General features: G+C 36.1%; 1 protein-coding gene across 4 annotated transcripts in view; it reads right to left on the bottom strand.

Moving 5' to 3' along the window:
• The window catches only part of LOC149779191 (furin-like protease kpc-1), a 40,978-nt gene that overhangs the window by 12,266 nt on the left and 8,597 nt on the right, over nucleotides 1-20,115 (bottom strand). For all 4 annotated transcript variants that reach the window (XM_089939762.1, XM_089939764.1, XM_089939765.1 and 1 more), the window contains 6 exons: nucleotides 17,273-17,337; nucleotides 16,050-16,138; nucleotides 15,387-15,556; nucleotides 13,056-13,265; nucleotides 6,194-6,294; nucleotides 5,608-5,717 (listed from right to left, as the gene is read on the bottom strand). In XM_089939762.1, the coding sequence (XP_089795888.1) occupies nucleotides 5,608-5,717; nucleotides 6,194-6,294; nucleotides 13,056-13,265; nucleotides 15,387-15,556; nucleotides 16,050-16,138; nucleotides 17,273-17,337 (745 nt within the window). The remainder of the gene's footprint in view (nucleotides 1-5,607; nucleotides 5,718-6,193; nucleotides 6,295-13,055; nucleotides 13,266-15,386; nucleotides 15,557-16,049; nucleotides 16,139-17,272; nucleotides 17,338-20,115) is intronic.

Here is a 20,115-nt window from a genome sequence, read left to right as displayed (position 1 = left end):
TGTATCACTCTTGATACCACCGTTGCCTCTACTTTCTACCCCTTTATGGGTTTTTTTTTCCTCCTACTCTCATAAGACTTCTTAGAAGGCAGTGGCTCAACGGGTCAATCGGGAAATATTCCTACCTACTGAGTATACCTCCTGTGTATCCCTGGCATTTTGAAAGTGTCCCCTTGCTGGACACCGTGGCGGGTGGGCGAGCACGGGTGACGAAACAACCAAAAAAATGGAAAATCAAAAATGGTCAACCAGTCCAAAGATGAATCTGAAACGCTTGCCGCACTATCGCCATTTATAGTCGAAAAGACTATACTTGGATTAGTCAGCAAACCCAAATGTGTTTTAAAAATGAAATCAGGTGGTCTGTTTATGGAGTGCGAACGTAAAGCACATACTGAGAACATCAACAAAAACTAAGACTTTTTATGACATGCCAATAACTTATTTCGCACACATCGTTTAATACATCAAAAGGCATCATTCGTTGCCGTGACTTGGCTAGTGTCAGCGCCAATAAAATCATCCAATGGATGAAAAATAAAGGTGTCTCTGTAGTCCGTATGATTCATATCAAACGAAACAACAATCTGCAAGACACCAACACCATTATATTCAGCTTCAACAAACCAACTGTACCTAAATTTGTCAAAGTAGGATTCTTACAATTCACGTTTGAGGTATAGATACCAAGTCCACTTCGATGATTCAAATGTCAAAAATACTGCCATCAAGAAGACCTATGATCGAGAAGCCATGAATGTGGTCCATGCGGAGACTCCACTCATAAGGAATTTGAGTGCAGAGCAACTCCGCATTGCGTCCGATGTGCAAAGGAGAATGATGCTAATTCACAGGATTGTGACACCTGGAAACAGGAGAAGGAAATACAGAAGATTCAGTACACCTCCAACATCCCCTATCCAGATGCCAGAAAGCTTGTACAAGCTCGAGATTCCCTGCCCGGCCCTATCTTCTCAACAGTAGTTAAAACAACCCAAAAGTAACGAAGTACACCCAAACCCAAACAACGCCACCTGAATATCCTTTCAGCTCAAACAGACCGCATTACAAACCTCTGAAAAACTCAGTATCGGTGGCTTAACGGGTCAATATGAAGGTAATTTTACCGATCCTAGAAGACGGTGGCTTCACGGGTCAATCATAGGTAATTTTATCAACTGAGTATAGCATCTGTGTATCCCTGGCACTTGCAAAGTGTCCCTTTATTGGGCTCCATGGTGGGCGGGAAGCACGGGTGCTGAATTGTATACAATCCAACATGGAAAATCAACCCAAAAAAATCAAAACAAACGCACCAAATCTGGATCTGAGTCAGATGATGAACCATGTAGCGTGGATTTATTTCCACGCTTCATGGTTATACAATCTAAATATGCCACAAAACCGCTTGCAGCACTATCAGTTTGTGATCGAAATGACAATCACAGGATCGATTGATACACCACAAAGCATCAACAAATGAAATCAGGTTGCTTTCTTGTTGAGTGTGAGCGACGAGGTCAGATATACATATCAAGAAAATGAAAAGTTTTTTCGATATTCCAGTGACCTCATTCGCTCACACCACACTAATACATCCAAAGGCGTGATTCGTTGTCGTGACTTGGCTGGAGTCAGAGACACAGATATCATTGAAGGGATGAAAAATGAAGGTGTCACTGCAGTACGTAGAATACGTAATAAACGTAATAACAACCTGCAGGATACCAACACCATTGTACTCACCTTCAACAAACCAACAGTACCCAGAGTAGTCAAAGTTGGCTTCTTGCAAGTGAAGGTTGAGGTATAAATTCCAAACCCCCTCCGGTGCTATAAGTGTCATAAATACGGCCATCACGAAGACCGTTGCTCAAACAGCCAAATATGTGGCCGATGCGGAGATCATTCTCATCAGAAATCTGATTGTACAGCAACTCCGCATTGTGACAACTGTGGTAAGGAGCCACCACGCCAATTCCAAGGATTGTGATATCTGGAAACAGGAGCAGGAAATACAGAGCGTAAAATATACATCTAATATACCCTATCCAGAAGCCAGAAAACTCGTTCAGACCAAAACAGCCCATCCTAACCCACCCTTCTCCACTGTAGAGAAGGACAATCCAAAAACAACAAAGGACGCTCAAACACAAACAAAAACACCCGATTCATCACCAAGCTCTAACACCCCCCATTACCAAGCACATAAAAACAGGACATCTACTCAAACTACTTTCAATAATACACAACCACTGAAGTCACCAAAGAATGAAAACAAATCCCGTGGAAACAGGCAACAAAAGGGGTCAGATGACCCCATCAAACTCAATAACAGGTTTGGAGACATTGGAGCATGGATACAAACATTCTGCTCCATGCACTCGAGGTAGCTCTGGACCCACAAACAAAACATTCACCCTCGTACTTCCTCCAGAGAAATAACCACACAAATTTCCTCCGCGATAGGTCTAACGTACCTCCACAATATTCATTTTAAATTCATAATCAACACCATCATACAACGGTAATGTAGAGGACTTTAAGCCAACTACCATATGTTTCTGCTTTTAAACGAACAAAATCATGCAGTACTATGACTTCAAGAAACTTTTTTGAAATATACAGATCACATCACACTCAAAAAAGCTCTTCCCTGTTTAACACCTGCTCTCAAAATGTTGACAGGGCCTCAGGATGAGTTTCTGTTATTGTGAACAACAGACATCTCATAGCGTCATACCTTTAACCACAAATTTACAAGCCATTGCTGTAAGCGCTACTCTACATCGAGTGATTACATTTTGCTCTATTTAATTACCAACAAACACTAACCTAGTACCAAACGAATTAGACAATCTTGTTCAGCAACTTTCCGCGCCATTTGTTTTGCTCGGGGATTTTAACCCCCATAACATTTTATGGGGGATCAAATCATATAAGTGACAGAGGTCACAAAGTTGAAGACTTCATTTCTAGACACGATCTGTATATATATATATATATATATATATATATATATATATATATATAACACCAAAACACCGACATATTTACACCCAGGAACGGGTAAATACACGTGCATCGATTTGACAATATGTTCTTCGCTGCTTTTGGACTATGAATGGAAGGTCGCTGATGACCTTCAAAGCAGTGATCACGTTCCAATCTCCCTTGAAAACATTAACTCCACAATTGATGACACAATTCCACAATGGAATTTAAAGAAGGTACGAAACAGTAAAACTAGTCTGAATGAGGATACAGTTTTAAATGCTAATGACCCTATTCAGCATTTTGCTTCTATTTTAACCGAGATTGGAGAGGAATCTATTCCTAAGTCCTCACCAAACTGTAAAAGAACCCTAAAACCTTGGGTCACTAAGGAATGTAAGGAAGCCATTAGACAACACCGAGATAAACTTAACAATCGTCCGACGCCCGAAAACTTAATTTCATATCGTACTCTCAGGGCCAAAGCTCGCCGCACAATGAAAGAAAGTAAACGAGCATCATGGAAGAAATATAACTCTTCTTTAAATTCTTGTTCCTCTATTAAGCACGTTTGGGAGAATATTCGTAAAATAAACGGAAAGAAAAAATACAGTTATCTCCGACATCTGCAACTTAATTATAACACTTTTAGTTCAAAACGAGAAATAGCAAATAATCTTGCTGACAGTTTCTCTAAAAATTCCTCATCATCTAATTATTCAGAATCCTTCCGAAGATTAAAAACTCAAAACGAAAAGTCACGTTTAAAATTCACATCCAACAACTGGGAAACCTATGATCAACTGTTCTAACAATATGAGCTTATGGAGGCTTTAGACAAGGCCCATGATACATCCGCCTTCCAGAATCATCATTAACATCTCTATTGAAAATCTTCAATGCTTTATGTATTACTGGTAACGTACCTAAAATTTGGAAAGAAGCAATAGTAATACCATTTCCCAAACCAGGTAAAGATAGCGCAGATCCTGCCAACTATCGACCTATTGCACTCACAAGCTGAGTGGTCAAAACAATGGAACGAATGATCAATTCTCGGTTTGTATGGTACCTGGAAACTAACAATTTAATATCCCCTTTCAAAAGTGGCTTTCCATATTGGCGGAGCACCAATGATCATCTGGTTAGACTGGAAATATTTATTCGCGATTCATTTATCAAGAAGGAACATTTAGTAGCGGGTTTCTTTGATTTAGAAAAGACCTATAGCACGACATGGAAGTACGGGATACTAAATAACCTGCACGATCTGTGTCTAAAAGGCCGTCTGCCCTCTTTCATATCAAACTTTCTCAAAGTCTTGATTGTTTTAGACTGCGGTTATACAGACTTCATCGGCCAACTTCCCATCCTTCCACGGATGTTCGCCTCTTATCTCGGTAAACCCTCCAGAGTGGTATAAATCGCTCTCCGTTACGGATCACTGCCATCCCATCTCTGTCTATGTGGGTTCGAGTCCCGGATTCAGCCAATGCTGGGACGTGAGAAAGCTTGCCAGTAGTTTCCAGTGAGTCGGTGGTTCTTTCCGGGGTTTTCCTGGGTTCTTCCTCCACCATTAATACTGGCCGCCATGTATAGCATATCGTGTGCTGAAAAATGGCGTTAAACCCTACAGCACCAACAACACCCTCCAGATAACGATAAGTTGGTTTCTCGTTATTTTCTGCACGTTTCAGCCATATCCAAGACGATATCGTTTCCGCTACCTTGTTCAGTGTGTTTATTGATATTTTCTTTGATTTTCCTCTTATTTCTACTGCATGAGCATCAACCAGGTCAACTGTGCAGGAAAATCCTTGTATCAAACTACTACAGGTAAGAGCCAGATATTCCGTAATTCTGTTATACAGTTCTCAACTAGTTCCTGGTACTTTTCCGTCTCCTTTCGTACGCCTCTTGCGTTCGTTCTTCGCACTGAATGATTGGTATCATCTAAAATTGATCCTCTTTGCAGTCTCAGAACATGTGACGATGTCTGGTCAAAGTGAAGTCTAGACAGCTTACATGAATACGAGTTCTTCTACACTGATCTCCCACAACTCTGCTTCTTGTAATATCCCAGAATTGTTTGTATTTGCATGTAACATGTATTCCTCTTTAACAAACCGGGTGATCAGGAGGACTGACCACCACGGGTTCCAGACTTTCTGTCGTTCTCTCTTCAGTATAGTTGCATCTCTTTCAAACCATGTCGTGTCTCCATGGGTATATTCGTTAACCGAAGGGAACCTGACATGACAACTGAATATGCTAGAGTGTGGCTTGTTCCTGGTATGGTGACCACGTGGGATCATCTGTCAGGTTCCAACTTTACAGATTTGCTGGTGATGTATACATATCATAGTCACACGAAGCAGGAATTGGATTCACAGTGGTCCGTATTGCTAAAATGTCTGCCCATGTGAAATAAAGTAGAACAATACGAACAACGATGATGAAATATGACCAAAATGAGAAGGCCGTTCTGCAATTGCGCATTTTCAAACCTACATACAGCCCTTTCTAGCAGAATGTGTTAATTTCATTAAAAGAGCCTGAAACAGTTTAAATGGTCCTAGCTGCTTTTCACAATATGTGTTCATTAAATCATACCATATATATATGCACCATTGATTTGCCAGTTGTAAGTTCCATCTTTCAGATCGTGTCTTTTCGACGTGCGAACGATAATGTGTTGAACGTCTCTCCATGTTAAGTCAGGACTGAATTATACAAAAAGAAAAATAATAGTATTGTAACACACAAACACACATACACACAATATATATCCTTTATAATTTGATTTTACGGTATGCATGCATAAAATTGCAGAATTAAAACTCATCACTGTGAGTCATGATTCACATGATAATTGCAGACAAAAAACTAATCAGCAGATGTCAAAATCAAATAGCCATAGAAAAAAAATGAGATAAAATAGGAAATGACATAAGCCTTTCTGATACACAGTTGTCAGCATTCTGTACGAGACTCAATTTAACCGCATCGCATTGTCCTTTCTTACTCCCTCTGTAACGTATTACCGTTTTGTCGCCACCGTTTTTCGTTAAATTCTGTATAGATTTACCTAGCTGATTCTTTAACTCTTGCCATAATTCATGCCCTGTCCAGCATCGTTTAAGTTAAAGAAACAAATATGTTTCGATACAAAATCATAAAGAGAGAACATAATACCCACTTTGCTTCTAAAGTCAATGCAATAATAGCCGCTGCTTGAGGAGCGGAGAACGAGGTTCCTTCATGTTGACCCGTGCATGAATTCCCAGGATTTGTGGAATACTGATATAAAAAAAAGAAAACAGAGAAAGAATTTTTATTCATTGAGTTCACTCTAGATAGTCGTGTAAGTTAGGTATCAAAAAGATGAAGAAAAATTAACATATGTGTATACAAAGCAGTACAATCAATGAGGGTCCTCCAAGATGCATATTGTACCGATCCCTTGGATCAGTAGTGTCAAAACTTGTGATAAATATTTGTATAAATATCTTAAGCATTGGAATAGTTTGTTATCTCTTATTCAGATTTCAATCTGGTATATCGGGTCTTTTAGAGTACAATGTATTTAGACTGGACGGTAAGTTTTCTTAATTTTATGGAGAGTCATCTCCTTTATATGATTCTTTTGACTACAGCAAGCATGTAACTCAGTTACGAAAATAATGAAAATTACAACAGGCGAGTGTAAATATGATAGATATATTATAAAGGTATTACAAGAACTTCTAGGTAGAAAATCTATCTGATTCTTTAGTTAGTATGCAGCTGTGTCATTCTTCCCGTTCTATCAAATATTAGCAGATGCAATAAAGAAACGGTCCCAGTTAGGATAACGTATTGCATTTGATAGCTATATATTTCGGACACTCGTTTAAAAGTGTGGTGCATTTTCAAAGTCGTTTCGAAATGATATTTTGAGTTGCTTGATAAATTTACTCCATAAAGTTGATTTTGCAAAGGGGGTATCATTGTTTATATCACCCACCAAATGTTAACATTAACCTTCTGCTCAGTTAACGGTGGGTATAAAAACCTTGTACGTATTTTACTTGACTAGGAAGAGTATTCAGACGTCGTGTTGCACATGCATAGAAGGAATAGCGATTAGTGGATCACGATTGTATCTCACTTACGTAGTCGTGAGTCCTTAAGCATTGTAGTAACTTTCCACCGACAACCGAAAGTAATACTTCCTGTAAATAGGTTGGGAGACTCGTTATTCTTGATCAAGTATAATAGCATTGCTTTCGGACCTTCAGTGATTAGTCCAGACTAAATAAAACAGCCCCAAAATATAAACCCCTTGGACATGCTAATCTAAACAATTGAGTTACATACTTGCGACTTCAAGTTGCCCTGTTGCAAGTTCTTAAGCTTTATAAGTTGAAAATTTGTTCTAAACTACACGTGTTTATGCTTACATTGAACTTCCAGTGTATACCGTGACTTTCCTAACGATTGTCAATAATTTGTTTGCTGCTTCGAGAAAACTAATATAAACAGCCAGCACACCTACATTTCCAAACAATTGCTGGATGACTATGCCAACTGACGCAAAGTATGTTTACAATGCTTGCGTACAGTTGTGGACGTTTGTAAATTGTTTCAAAGGAAAATCATACCATATGTTTTTGTGTTTTCAAGGATATAATTTATTCACAGGACCAAACGTGTAGACGGCATAGACCAATATCAAATATAAATTAAATTGTGTTCAAAATGAGCATCATGCACGGTCACTCTCTGCTGTTTTCCATGTAGATAACTTTAAGACAATCGGATAATATCGCTTCTCTATCGTACCCTTTTAATATATGCATATGGCCTATTAAAGCCCCTATCAAAAGCTGAAGAGCTTTCACAATTGACTATACCTGTTATGTTAATGTTGTTTAAAGCGGTACAAAATACATGCTATAATTGTATTAGATGTACTTTATATTAGGCAGGCACAACTCTTTATAGGTAGTTATAGATGCGATTAATAGAATATAGATGATTACACACACGTTTAAATTTAATTGTTTCAAGTAGTTTGCCGAAAACAACGAGAAAGGATATAGGAATTTACTGGAAAATTGGTATTCCCCTAGACTATCTCCAAGAAAAAGGCAAATAGTTTTTGTCTAGGCCCTGTTGAATAATATTGAATGTTTTTCTAAGTTGCAAGCCAGATTTGTTTCTTCTGAATATTTACCATACACTGTACATGGGCAACTAAGACTTGGGGCTACCATCCTAAGGACTGCCTTACAGAGGATTGAATGCAATCAAGTATTTCAACAATAAATGAAATGTTTGGATTATTAATACCAAATTTAGTTATTTTTGAAATAATAACACAGGAGGAAAGTACATAAATCAAGCCACACGTATTTCAAATGGGAATAATTTTGTTCTTTAGCTATTTGGGAAAGCGGGAACTAAGAAATAAAAACAAGACTCTAATCATGTGCGTCATGAAACTATATCAATCAGCGATATAAATAATTTGCAAAATTGAATAAAGGCAGTGAAGTAAACTGTATGGTAACGCAGATTTAGTAACTGGGAATTTCACAGCCTTAACGAAAGTATGTAAAAATGCATATCTAAAATGAAAACAGAAAGAAGAAAAGATGGTTGGAATAGAGCTAGATGTCTTTTTAGAATATTGCGTGCCCATATTTCTCCTAAATATTGAATCATATGACCTAAAAGACATACCTAATCTTTCTTTTCTGACATTGTTCTATAGAAATCGGAATATATTTAATCGAACATGAAACCTAGCAGAAAAGTTGGAATGAGCGAAGGAGGTAAAGAAGAGAAAGCATGAGAATAAAAGATAGATGCTTTATCGTAAACCTACTGTTTTACCCATACGGTAATACATATCAATACCTGAATGTTTTTTTAAATGATGGTCACGCTTTTGGCACTTTGTAAACAACATATCCACTGTTGATATCAGTAAGTCTAGGCCAGCTCGATAACATTTATGATTAATATTCAGTGATAAACCAGTTCACTAACCGAAGCATGAGTCATTTTAATCAACTTTCTTTTGTATATGTCATGCAGTTATCAGTTGTGAAATAATGCTGATGCTTTTTGTCGACTAGACAAGTGATTGTGCTACATGGTTTATTTGTGAATGATTCGTAGATGTATGCACTAATACTAAATGAATGTATGAATCATTTGTTATTACCATATTACCCAGCATAGTGGCACTTTCAACTGACTCCAAATGATGTTTTTTAATTGTTGGTGGCAACAGATGTTAATGGGTATTATTTATTTTTGACATATATGATAGTGCATAGAGATCGCTGATTGTCTGTGATAATTGATTATTGAAAATGACGAACGAGATGATTCACTGACACAATAAGATGATTGGATACGTTGATTCAATCAAACAATGAGATACAATGACACGCTGACTCAATGAATCAAAGCGACAAGTGGATACGTTGATTCACTGAAGCAACTGGACAAGAGCAGACGTTGATTTGGTGAAGCAATGGGACAAGAGAACACGCTGATTCAATCAAAGACAACTTTGATCCGGTAAAAGCATGAAAGCAAAGTGAGTACTTCAACCGGCGTCGGGTGTGTACATGTACTGCTGAACTTGTATGTCTTACATTTATATCACATAAACAAATTTATTAATTTCACCTTCTTAATAAGAAATTGATATGGGCCTAGATGTACAGTTAACTGATTAAGAAACAACACGTAATTACGTTTGATAGTGTTTACGCGTGTGTATGAACATATGTGTTTGTGTGTATAGATGTGTATATATGTACATATGGGTATATATGTGTATATATAACAATATACCTTTCTTATGTTTCGCTAACCTTTATATACACATAAACATTTCCAACAACTAGAACACACGTATATAATCGCTTCTAATCTTCTGGTAAAGGAAAGAAAGAATGAGCAAGAGTGATGGTTTGTGGTTTTTTATATAGATGCACTGTATTGATATTTAAACCAACACGCTAGAGCAGACTATACCTCGTATGTCTTTACTTTGGGCAACATCGTATATGTACCCAGTAGTGCATGACATTGTACTACAATGACCACATTCTTAATCATGTCTGGTTTGAGTGTGTAAGAGTGTATCCCAAGGTGTATGCTAGTTATTTTTATGATATTGCTTGTGAAATGCATAACTATACAAGCTCTGTGAAACTTCAGCTCAAAAACAGAACTAGTAATGGATACCCAAATTAAAATTTTATCAATAAATGTTAGGTATCTACACGGTTCCAATTTAGAAATAAGACTTATTTTCTGCTGGGTACAACAAAAGAATGCATCCATTAGATGTCAACAGAAGACACACAGTACAACTGAGATTGAAAAATAATGACAGGCTGAAGTGGGAGTGTAAGTGTTATATTCACCCTTAAAACTGCAAATAGTGCAATTGTGTCTATCCTTTTAAGAAATAATTTTGAATTATGCATTAACTGAAATCGATGCTTTGGTCAGGGCAGATACGTTCTACTAAATTTATCAGTTAACGGACTGAGTTTTAGTCTAGTGAATATATAGGGTCATAATAATTATAATATTGTTTGTTTTAGCAATTCGAAAGAGGATATTATAAATTTTGACAATTCCTCAGCTATTTGTTGTTCAAAACATGTAGCTTGACTCTTATATTATACTGCATGATAAACAATCCAAGATCGGAATAATAGTCCAGTACATCAAAACAAAACTTGTCTTGGTGGTTCCATGGAGAGCCGTCAATCGTGAGAGTAGAATATATACGTAACTATAGACAAATCCTGTAAAACAATGTAGACTGTACTATTTATTAATCTTTTAGGATATGTTTTCAAATTGCATTTGATGCATTTATTGTTCAAGGCTTTAAAACAGACCATTCAGCTATAAAACTAAAATTAATTATTGATATCCACAGTACGCAGAAGTTCTGCGTACTGGAAACTCAACACGAAGAAAGGATAATAGGTCAAATTGAGATGTTAAATCAACAGAGCAATTTGAACCAAAAATTAAATAAAAGCCAAAACAACAATAATTTATAAGTATGAATCACTTTGTAAATCACGATTAAAACTCTCTCTCAGATTTTTAAAGATACTCGGGTGAAGGTAATTTAACTTTTGAGGAATTTGGTTTAGCACTAAAACATTTAAAATTAAACTAGCCCTCGTTCCGTTGGTATTACTGTTTAATTCTACAAATTCGTTTTGATCGACCTAGGTGGCTTTCTCGTTATATCTCTATTACTGGATATGATATGCAATATATATATATATATATATATATATATATATATATATATATATATATATATATATATATATATATATCCAGTCTGCTTGCTATCTCTTTTATGCTAACCTGAAAATGTAATTTATAATTTGAATTTACTCACATCCACACCTTTTCCCTATCTCGTGGCATCGATTCCACCAGAACTGCTAGGCTGCACAACTATATAAGTATTGAAATGGTTCTGTCAATCTCCTAATACTTGTCTCGTTGCTTAAAGAATTTGACTAAAAGAACATTTTATAGTGACGTAAGTATGTGCTGAATCTTCCTTTTATCTTGTGTCACTAAGAACATTTGCCGCCGTCTCTAACATTAGAAAGGACTCCTAATTTCTCTTAAAAGTCAGGCAACATTGCTCACAGCAGATAACTGCACAGCGATAGTATAGTGTACAATTACTTTAAGTGACCAGTTTGATAGTACTTACTACACGCAACTGTTACGTTTCATTGTGTTGTAAAATTCAGTTAATTATGACGGGGTTAGTCACTTCAAAATAGAAATTACTTTGCACCTAATTTCTTCTTTTCTTCCTTCCTCTTCATTTCTTCATCTCATTCATCTCCATTTTGTTTCTGAACAATTATTTCAGTATTGTGATATGTTTTATTGTCCAGTGCATTGTATATCTCATCATTTCGTACTTATTCTTGTCTTTTTAATACAGAAGTCTATGAATATTAGTTTTTTGGAAGTGGACCCTTGATAAGCTGTCAAAACTTGTTGTTCAGTCCCACTATTTTTTCATACTTCCAATCGGTAACATTATTGAAATGATAACAGAGTCAACGTAACGAAATAATTAACATAATTGATCACTACAAACTAAAATATTCCTTTGTTAGAGAGAGACTGTAATCAGTTCACATCCCTACAAAATGGTTATAACAAACGTGACGCATGTTGTTTTGCAAGACTAGTAATGGATGCCGGGGTAGAAAATTCAGGGTAGAGTTTAGGACATTAATAATTATGTTAAGTTTTGCTTTGTATATCTTCTTCAATATTTGTGTCTTAAAATAAGGTCCTCATACGTTCACGTATTATACACTTCCTTGTTTTTGGTTAAAGCATGAACAATTATATAATTAAAGAATGGAGACAATCATAAGTCTATTTGTCTGCATCGCAAATAAGTGTTTATGCTTCTAAATGTTGCTGACTTGATATCTGAAGAAGTGTTTACTGCCTGGCCGTAAGAGAGTGTTGAACGTGTGCAATTTAATTTTGAAATTATGTAATATTTTGCTTGACACAGTGAAACTAACCAAAAGAGCTAAGGCTCAGATACATTGAAAAACATTAAGTTTGTTTCTTTATTTGGTGCATTATGGAACAGCAACGCAAGTAGGTCATTTGTGTCGAGACAATTAGAGTATAGTGACTTGCCCAAGGCCACATCACGGTAGCTGACTCAGACTGGTCCGATGGTAAGATTTGAACCGGCACCACTGAACTACCGTTGTTCCCAAGTAAGATGTGTCCTGTTCGGAAATGATTTTTGTCTTCATCTTTCAAGTTAATTTATGGCATCAATCTCAAAACGTTACATCATTTAAAAACGAGCTTTTAAAACGGTGAGAGGACCAATCATGACCCTTTGATGTAACAAATTTGAATCAGAGGAGAGAGAGAGAGAGAGAGAGAGAGAGAGAGAGAGAGAGAGAGAGAGAGGGAGGGAGAGGAAATATGTAAAGTACTGAAATAGTGTGTGGCCTTACCAAATACTTATAAGATCCTCCCCCGCCCCCATACGTTGTTGCCAAAACTGATGTACATACTTCTGCATAAGTGGCACTTTTTTGGTAGGAGCTTATACTCGATATAGATATAGTATATATACTATTGACATATCCATCTGCATTACAGTTATCATCCAGTCCGCCATTTCCAGCAGCCCATACATAAATCGTCCCTTTGCCATTGCGACCCTGTGGACAGAAGTTACAAGTAGTAAATAGATCAAATTTAATTTATAATTATTGGTGACAAACACATTCAACTTCTGAGACAAAAGCAGTGTTCAGTTTCGAAGTGAAGATGTTTATGTAAAGGAAACTTATAGATATTACTAAAATGATCTGATGAATGGAAAATACGAATTAAAAAGATCAGTTGATAACAGTTAGAGAATAACACATTGTAACTCGGAGTTAGAATATAGTTTTGACAGAACAAACAACAAAAGTAGATAAATTTCATTCCGTTTCTACTAGTATTGCGTTCGCAAAAAGCCAGCATATGTGTCAGCCCGCATACATATTTCACATTTTAAAATTATATTGACCAGAAGGAACGGTATCGTAATGATCAGAATCATCATTTTGACAAAGGTGTTGAGAAAACATGATACTGGCGATACGTGTTTTTTTCCTATATAAAATACCTGTAAACATCTTACTTCGTATATTTTCTAAAGCGAGCTTTTGTGGAACTCAAAATGTTATGTGGTATAACTTGCTAAAGAGTGGAATAGATGACGAATGATTCAGCTTTTAATATGTATGTATGTATTATATTATACAATCGATATTTCCCTAACCAGACAATAAAAGCAAGGAAATGTGCTGTCTCCTATTAAATTGATAATATTTATTAAAGACCCAGAGACGTAGCTGAATTCTGAGTTAAGTTTTAATGTTATATTGATATAACTTAGTTGTGTTCTCAGAAACCTTAGTATGCCTACATACGTACTGTATTAAATGGTTATTTTTTGTAAAACAAAAGTAATGGTTTTCAGAAAAGAGAGGTTCAAAAAAGGAAATGAACATCATGTACGTATACATTTTTATAGTCCCTCTGTAAGTGTATAAGAAGTACCATTTTCGTGGTTAAGTGTATACTTTAGCTATATGAAAGTGTGGATAAAAAAGAGTTTAAAGTACACCATATTTAATGGGAGGTGTAAGTAGATTTCAGTCATCTGCAGTTTATAGACATTTTTAATACATGAACATCATAATGTTTCAATTACGATGCAGATGAAAAGCATTTTATTCAGCGACATGTGTCAAAGAAGAAGAGATTATACTGAGCAGAAATTAATGTATTTGTCGAAGGAATGTCTATATAAATGCTATTTTGAGAAGATATGGTTCCAGAAGTAGTGATATCAGGGCAACACATTTTCGGCAACGATTTAAATTTAGGAAGAGATTGCAATTTAGACATAAACTCCTCTTTTTATTACTCTGTTAATGTATTAAATCAATTTTTCAATTGCACATTATATATATATATATATATATATATATATATATATATATATATATATATATATACACAGAGAGACAAACAGACAGACAGACAGACAAACAGATAGACATACAGATAGACATAGGTAATTCAGGGATAGAGACTAGTAGGCATGATAACAACAGTAAAGTAAAAAAAAAAGTGTAAATTGCGCCACTCACTAATCAGATCAAAGACTTCTATTCTCATGAAATGGCATGCTCATGAGAATTTGAGAAAAATGTACGTCAGGTTTTACTTTTTGCTTTCAGACTCATATATTCATATATATATATATATATATATATATATATATATATATACATGTGTGTGTTTGTGTGTGTGATGAACATATTCATACATCAAACAAGCATTTAAAATTAGAAAAAGAATCTTCAGCAACTTCTATCAAAGACAACTTTAACTATACTTTATCTTGACTTATAACTATATCATTATGGGAGTTTTTTAAAGTAATTGCCATATATTTGCTATGTAATTAATATTTTCCAGAGATGTATACATTTAGTATCATATATGTTTTGCGATACCGTTGTGACCTGATCGTATGAAAATAGCGTGACTGATCTCTTTGCTACAATAATGTTATTTTTATGAAAATAGCGTGACTGATCTCTTTGCTACAATAATGTTATTTTTATGAAAATAGCGTGACTGATCTCTTTGCTACAATAATGTTATTTTTGAGAAACTTGAATATGTATCGCGAATAAATAACTCGGAAACTCCAGTATGATAAATATATAAATAAACAGTATTATGTTAGCCGTAAAAGCACAGCTCAAGAAGTGAACCGTTTTAATCCCTCTTTCAATTGCAGCTGACGTTAATGTCCTCATTGTGGAAAAACCATGGCCATCTTCTGGTCCCCAGCTGTTTGAATAAATATCAATCTTGGAGAGTTCATGGGATAGCGAGTTTCCTTCCATCCAGTCAGTTGTTCCAGATCCGAGCAAACGGATTCCTAAGAATAAATTATAGAAAATAGCTTAATATGCCGATACGATTAAGAACTACTACTATTACTTCTACTACTACAATTACACATCATCATCATCGCCGTCATCGTATTCTTTGTCGTAAGGAGACAACAAATATGCATATAGCCGTAACATTGGAAGGAAGCCATATCTACAGGTGTCTGGTTCGGCAAAGAAATAGCAAAAATAGTCAGTCCTGAGAGTACATAATAAAGCGTAAATTTTGTCAAATCGATTTACCTACAATCTTTATTCCTTGAAACCGAATTAATTTTTGTAGGATAAATGACATCACAGAAAGTCAATGAAGTTTTTCAAAAGGGCCGACCATAGACCAGGATTAAACGCGTTCCAAGTACAAGCGCTGCCAGAACACAGTCGTGAAATGTATAAACCGTATTAAACGATAATCCTGGTATATTATTAACAGCTCGAGGGATTCGAAACAGCAGTGAGTTATGTTTGTTTTGTATTTACCCACAATGTTTGCTTTGTATGCAATCCCTGCAATGCATTTATTATTGTCCTTCTCAGCACCAACCAGACCGGCGCAGTTTGTTCCATGTCTGTTCGTAAGGAAAAGAAAATAAATTAGTCTCTCATCCGCATTTCGTCTCTGAAGGCATTTGTTTTCCGGAGATATGTGCAGGCAATAAGTTAATAAACAATAACAAAACAATAAAACAAAAAAAGGGAAATAATAATTCATTTGACTGGACAAAACGTCTTGTTTTTACTGTTTTATAATATAGTGAAACACTTTGATCAAAACAGTGTGGTCGCCAACGCCAAATGCCGCATGAACTTTTGGGCCATAGTCAATCTCATCAAATATCAAGTTCTCCGACATGAACAGAGATCTGACCGGCATCGATAACAATTCATGTTATGGTGACATTCTTTTTAGAGATAATAATCGTTAGCAAAGACATTTCTCGAATGATGTTTTCACTTTAAGCATCTTGAAAGCAGCAATATGATTGGTTAATTAAAAGTGCAAGACAATATTTGCATATCGATGCCTGTCAGAACCAGTTTTTGAATAGTATGATGTTATTTTAATCAGATTGAGCATTGAAATATAATAATGTCCAGCTTAAAAGAGAAAGAAAACCATTGTACAAAGTCCCATAACGAAAACCATTGTACAAACTCCCATAAAGAAAACCATTGTACAAAGCCCCATAACAAAACCATTGTACAAAGTCCCATAATGAAAACCATTGTACAAAGTCCCATAATGGAAATCATTGTACAAAGTCCCATAATGAAAACCATTGTACAAATTCACATAATGAAAACCATTGTACAAAGTCCCATAATGAAAACCATTGTACAAAATCCCATAATGAAAACCATTGTACAAATTCACATAATGAAAACCATTGTACAAAGTCCCATAAAGAAAATCATTGTACAAAGTCCCATAATGTCTTTTAGCCCCAATTGATATGAAAGTTGGTAAGAAGATGTGATGTACTCTTAAATATATGTAACATAAAATAGTTTGAAAGAAAGTCTCCCCCAAAATGTTTTAAATTTGGCCCGTTTGACGGATGAAAGCTGTATAGAGGTCGAAGCATTTAGGATTAGAATAGCTTGGTATTCAGAGAGAGAGAGAGAGAGAGAGAGAGAGAGAGAGAGAGAGAGAGAGAGTATTTAGTTAGATAATTGCTTATTCTCTAGATCAGTGTACTTACGTGTCCCCTGACACTGGCGATGGATCCCGGACATCTGCAACATAGTCATAATGATAGGCCGACCGCTGAAATAAATTTTTTTGCCATTTTTTAAATGGCAGGAGTAAAGTCATACGTGTGTAAGTTCCAAAACAAGCTATCTTCTTTTTGTGTAATCTCGAATCATGTGTACTGCCTTCACAAGGCGAATCTTCATTTGATCGAATACATCGCAAGCTTTTGTATTATAAAGATTAAATATCAGAGTCACTATTTGGCTGGATGCTGATTGTTGTTATGGTTGTTTCAATCATATGACGTTTGAATCTATGACTTTATCAGCTTCTTTCCTTCTGGCTACTAACCAATACAAATTCGATAATAGTTAATTGGAACTGATAAGTGGATCGGAATATTTCCTTAAATGTTCAATCCATAAACCCTATGTTACAATAACATGGTTTTCGATATGCTGTCATAAAGCAATTTGTTATACCAACACTGTTGATAATACAATGCTAAATTAAAAAGAAACATATCCGTACACACAATTTTAATTCACATTTTATAAGTCAATGAATAATGTATCACGTGCATAACACACATTGTAAGTCATCAGATAAGTTACAGTGTCGATGATTTGCATACAGAAATGTCACGCTGTTTTCTTTCTGGCAGGCGAACGTGTTCCGTCGTCATGTTTAATTTGGTATACTAACCACTGTATTCTCCTTGTATTGGTGGAGATATGAAGATGTATCATGGTGGAACATGGCCCGTCTAGCGTAAACAAATTACCCCGTCCAACAGGAGCTATAATTGAATAGTATTATTGACATCCCTTCCGCTTACTGTTCTCCGTCTCTGTTGTCTTGTAAACCACATACATACATACATACATACATACATACACCGCTCCGGTGGCCTAGTGGTTAGGTAGTCCGCCTCGGACGCATGTCGTAGGTTCGATCCCCGGCCGAGTCAATCCAAAGACTTACAAAAATGGTACTAACAGCTGCCTCGGTTGGCGCTCAGCAGTAACAGGTTAGTGTTAGGACTCGTCGGCTTGGTGTCAGGATAATGTGACTGGGTGGGACATCATGCTACCTGTCTGCGACATGATGCCCTGTTGCTAGGTGTCACTATAAACTGCCACACCGCAGATATCGTAGCGATATGACTGAATAATTGTTAAAGCTACGTTAAAAATCCAAACACACACACACACACACACACACACACACACACACACACACATATATATATATATATATATATATATATATATATATATATATATATATATATATATATATACATACATACATGCATCCACATTTACATGAATACATACACCTCCTCTCACGACTATTTTCCGCTCATTATTGGGAATGTGCGCTTAGTCGAAAGGTTATAGGGTTGAACTATGCACACAAGGCAAGTCACGTACCCCATTTCGATAACCAATATCTCTGGATGAATTGTAAGTCTCTAATACGCATGATAATATTTTTCTCCATGTTAAATATATGCATCCCTTCCACCTGGAAATCAATGGCTATTTTCTACAGAACAGCCACATTCTATTGGAATATACGACTATTGCACTTTATCGCGCAAGACTACGCCATCATTGTCAGGAGTTTAGGAGGTAACATTTAAATAGTAAAACAGTTTAACTGCTTTTATAATTGGATTACCGTTGCAATTTATCACCTTGTCCTAGATTTTGTCTTCCTTTAAGCTGTATGTGCGGGACTCGGAATAATGCCAACATGCCAAACAATAAAATATTGACGAAATTTGTCCACTGACCATATGGTCTATGTTTGGGGTCATAGAGCAATGGTTTATGCGATGAGGCAGAACTATTTACATATACAGCAAAATAGCTGATACACCGTAGAAAGTAAAGCACTTATTAAAAGATTTCTAAACTTAAAATATTTTTAAAACTATTACCAAAAAAAATGTTCAAATGTATCAATGTTTGAAGACGAATTAATTTCAAGAACAAATAATAATTTCATATTGGTGTTCAATCCACATACACTGCATAGAACAGCTGTGAGAACGCTTGTCAGTAGCTTCTCGAGTGTCGGTGGTTCTTTCTGGGGTTTTCCCGGGGTTCTTCCTCCACCATTAATACTGGTCGCCATGTATAGCCTATCGTATGCTGAAAAATGGCGTTAAACCCCACAACAACAACAACATAAAACAGCTCTTATAACCACAAACTCGCTGATATCTGCGTGGTTATGTCAATGCAAAGTAAGTCAAAACTATCATTATGTAAATCAGGCGCAGACATCGCCGCATGTATTTCAAAGTGCTCAAAGATCCAGCATGTGTGCTGAAAAATTTCGCTCCCTGCGCGTGCTTGTACTACATGTACACGCACAGGGTCTGCAAACACCTGAAGGGCTTGTGACTCGACTGGAAACTATTACATATCGTGTATCATCATGTAGGATCAAGAGAAGGCACATTTTGCATTATTTGGCATATATTTGTAACTGGGTATAATTACTTCTAATGATAACCTAGGTAAGAACTTTGAGCATTGGTATCCAAATTGACTGTGTGTTAAGAGAAGATTTCATCAGTGTGTCTGTTTTGCAAACTTGCTCACATTATGACTACGTTCCATCATTTTGGGGAAACTTGAGCTTAGTTGAGAAGCTAATAGTTGCTTGCACGCCGGAAGGGTGATGGGTTTACTAAGTCGTTGCCCAGTGGATACATTTTTAACCCTGTATGATTCTGTTTATAAACAAAACCGACGAGTCCATTTTAGAATGTAAGCATGCATTCATTTTATGTTAAGCGTAATCTACTAGAACCAACCAAGAAATAAGAGTGGA

This window comes from Sinohyriopsis cumingii, chromosome 17 (genome assembly GCF_028554795.1).
Source record: "Sinohyriopsis cumingii isolate HCF-2022 chromosome 17, ASM2855479v2, whole genome shotgun sequence".
NCBI lineage: Eukaryota > Metazoa > Mollusca > Bivalvia > Unionida > Unionidae > Sinohyriopsis > Sinohyriopsis cumingii.
The sequence above is the reverse complement of the archived record's forward strand: the minus strand, read 5'-3'. Positions and strand labels throughout refer to the sequence as shown.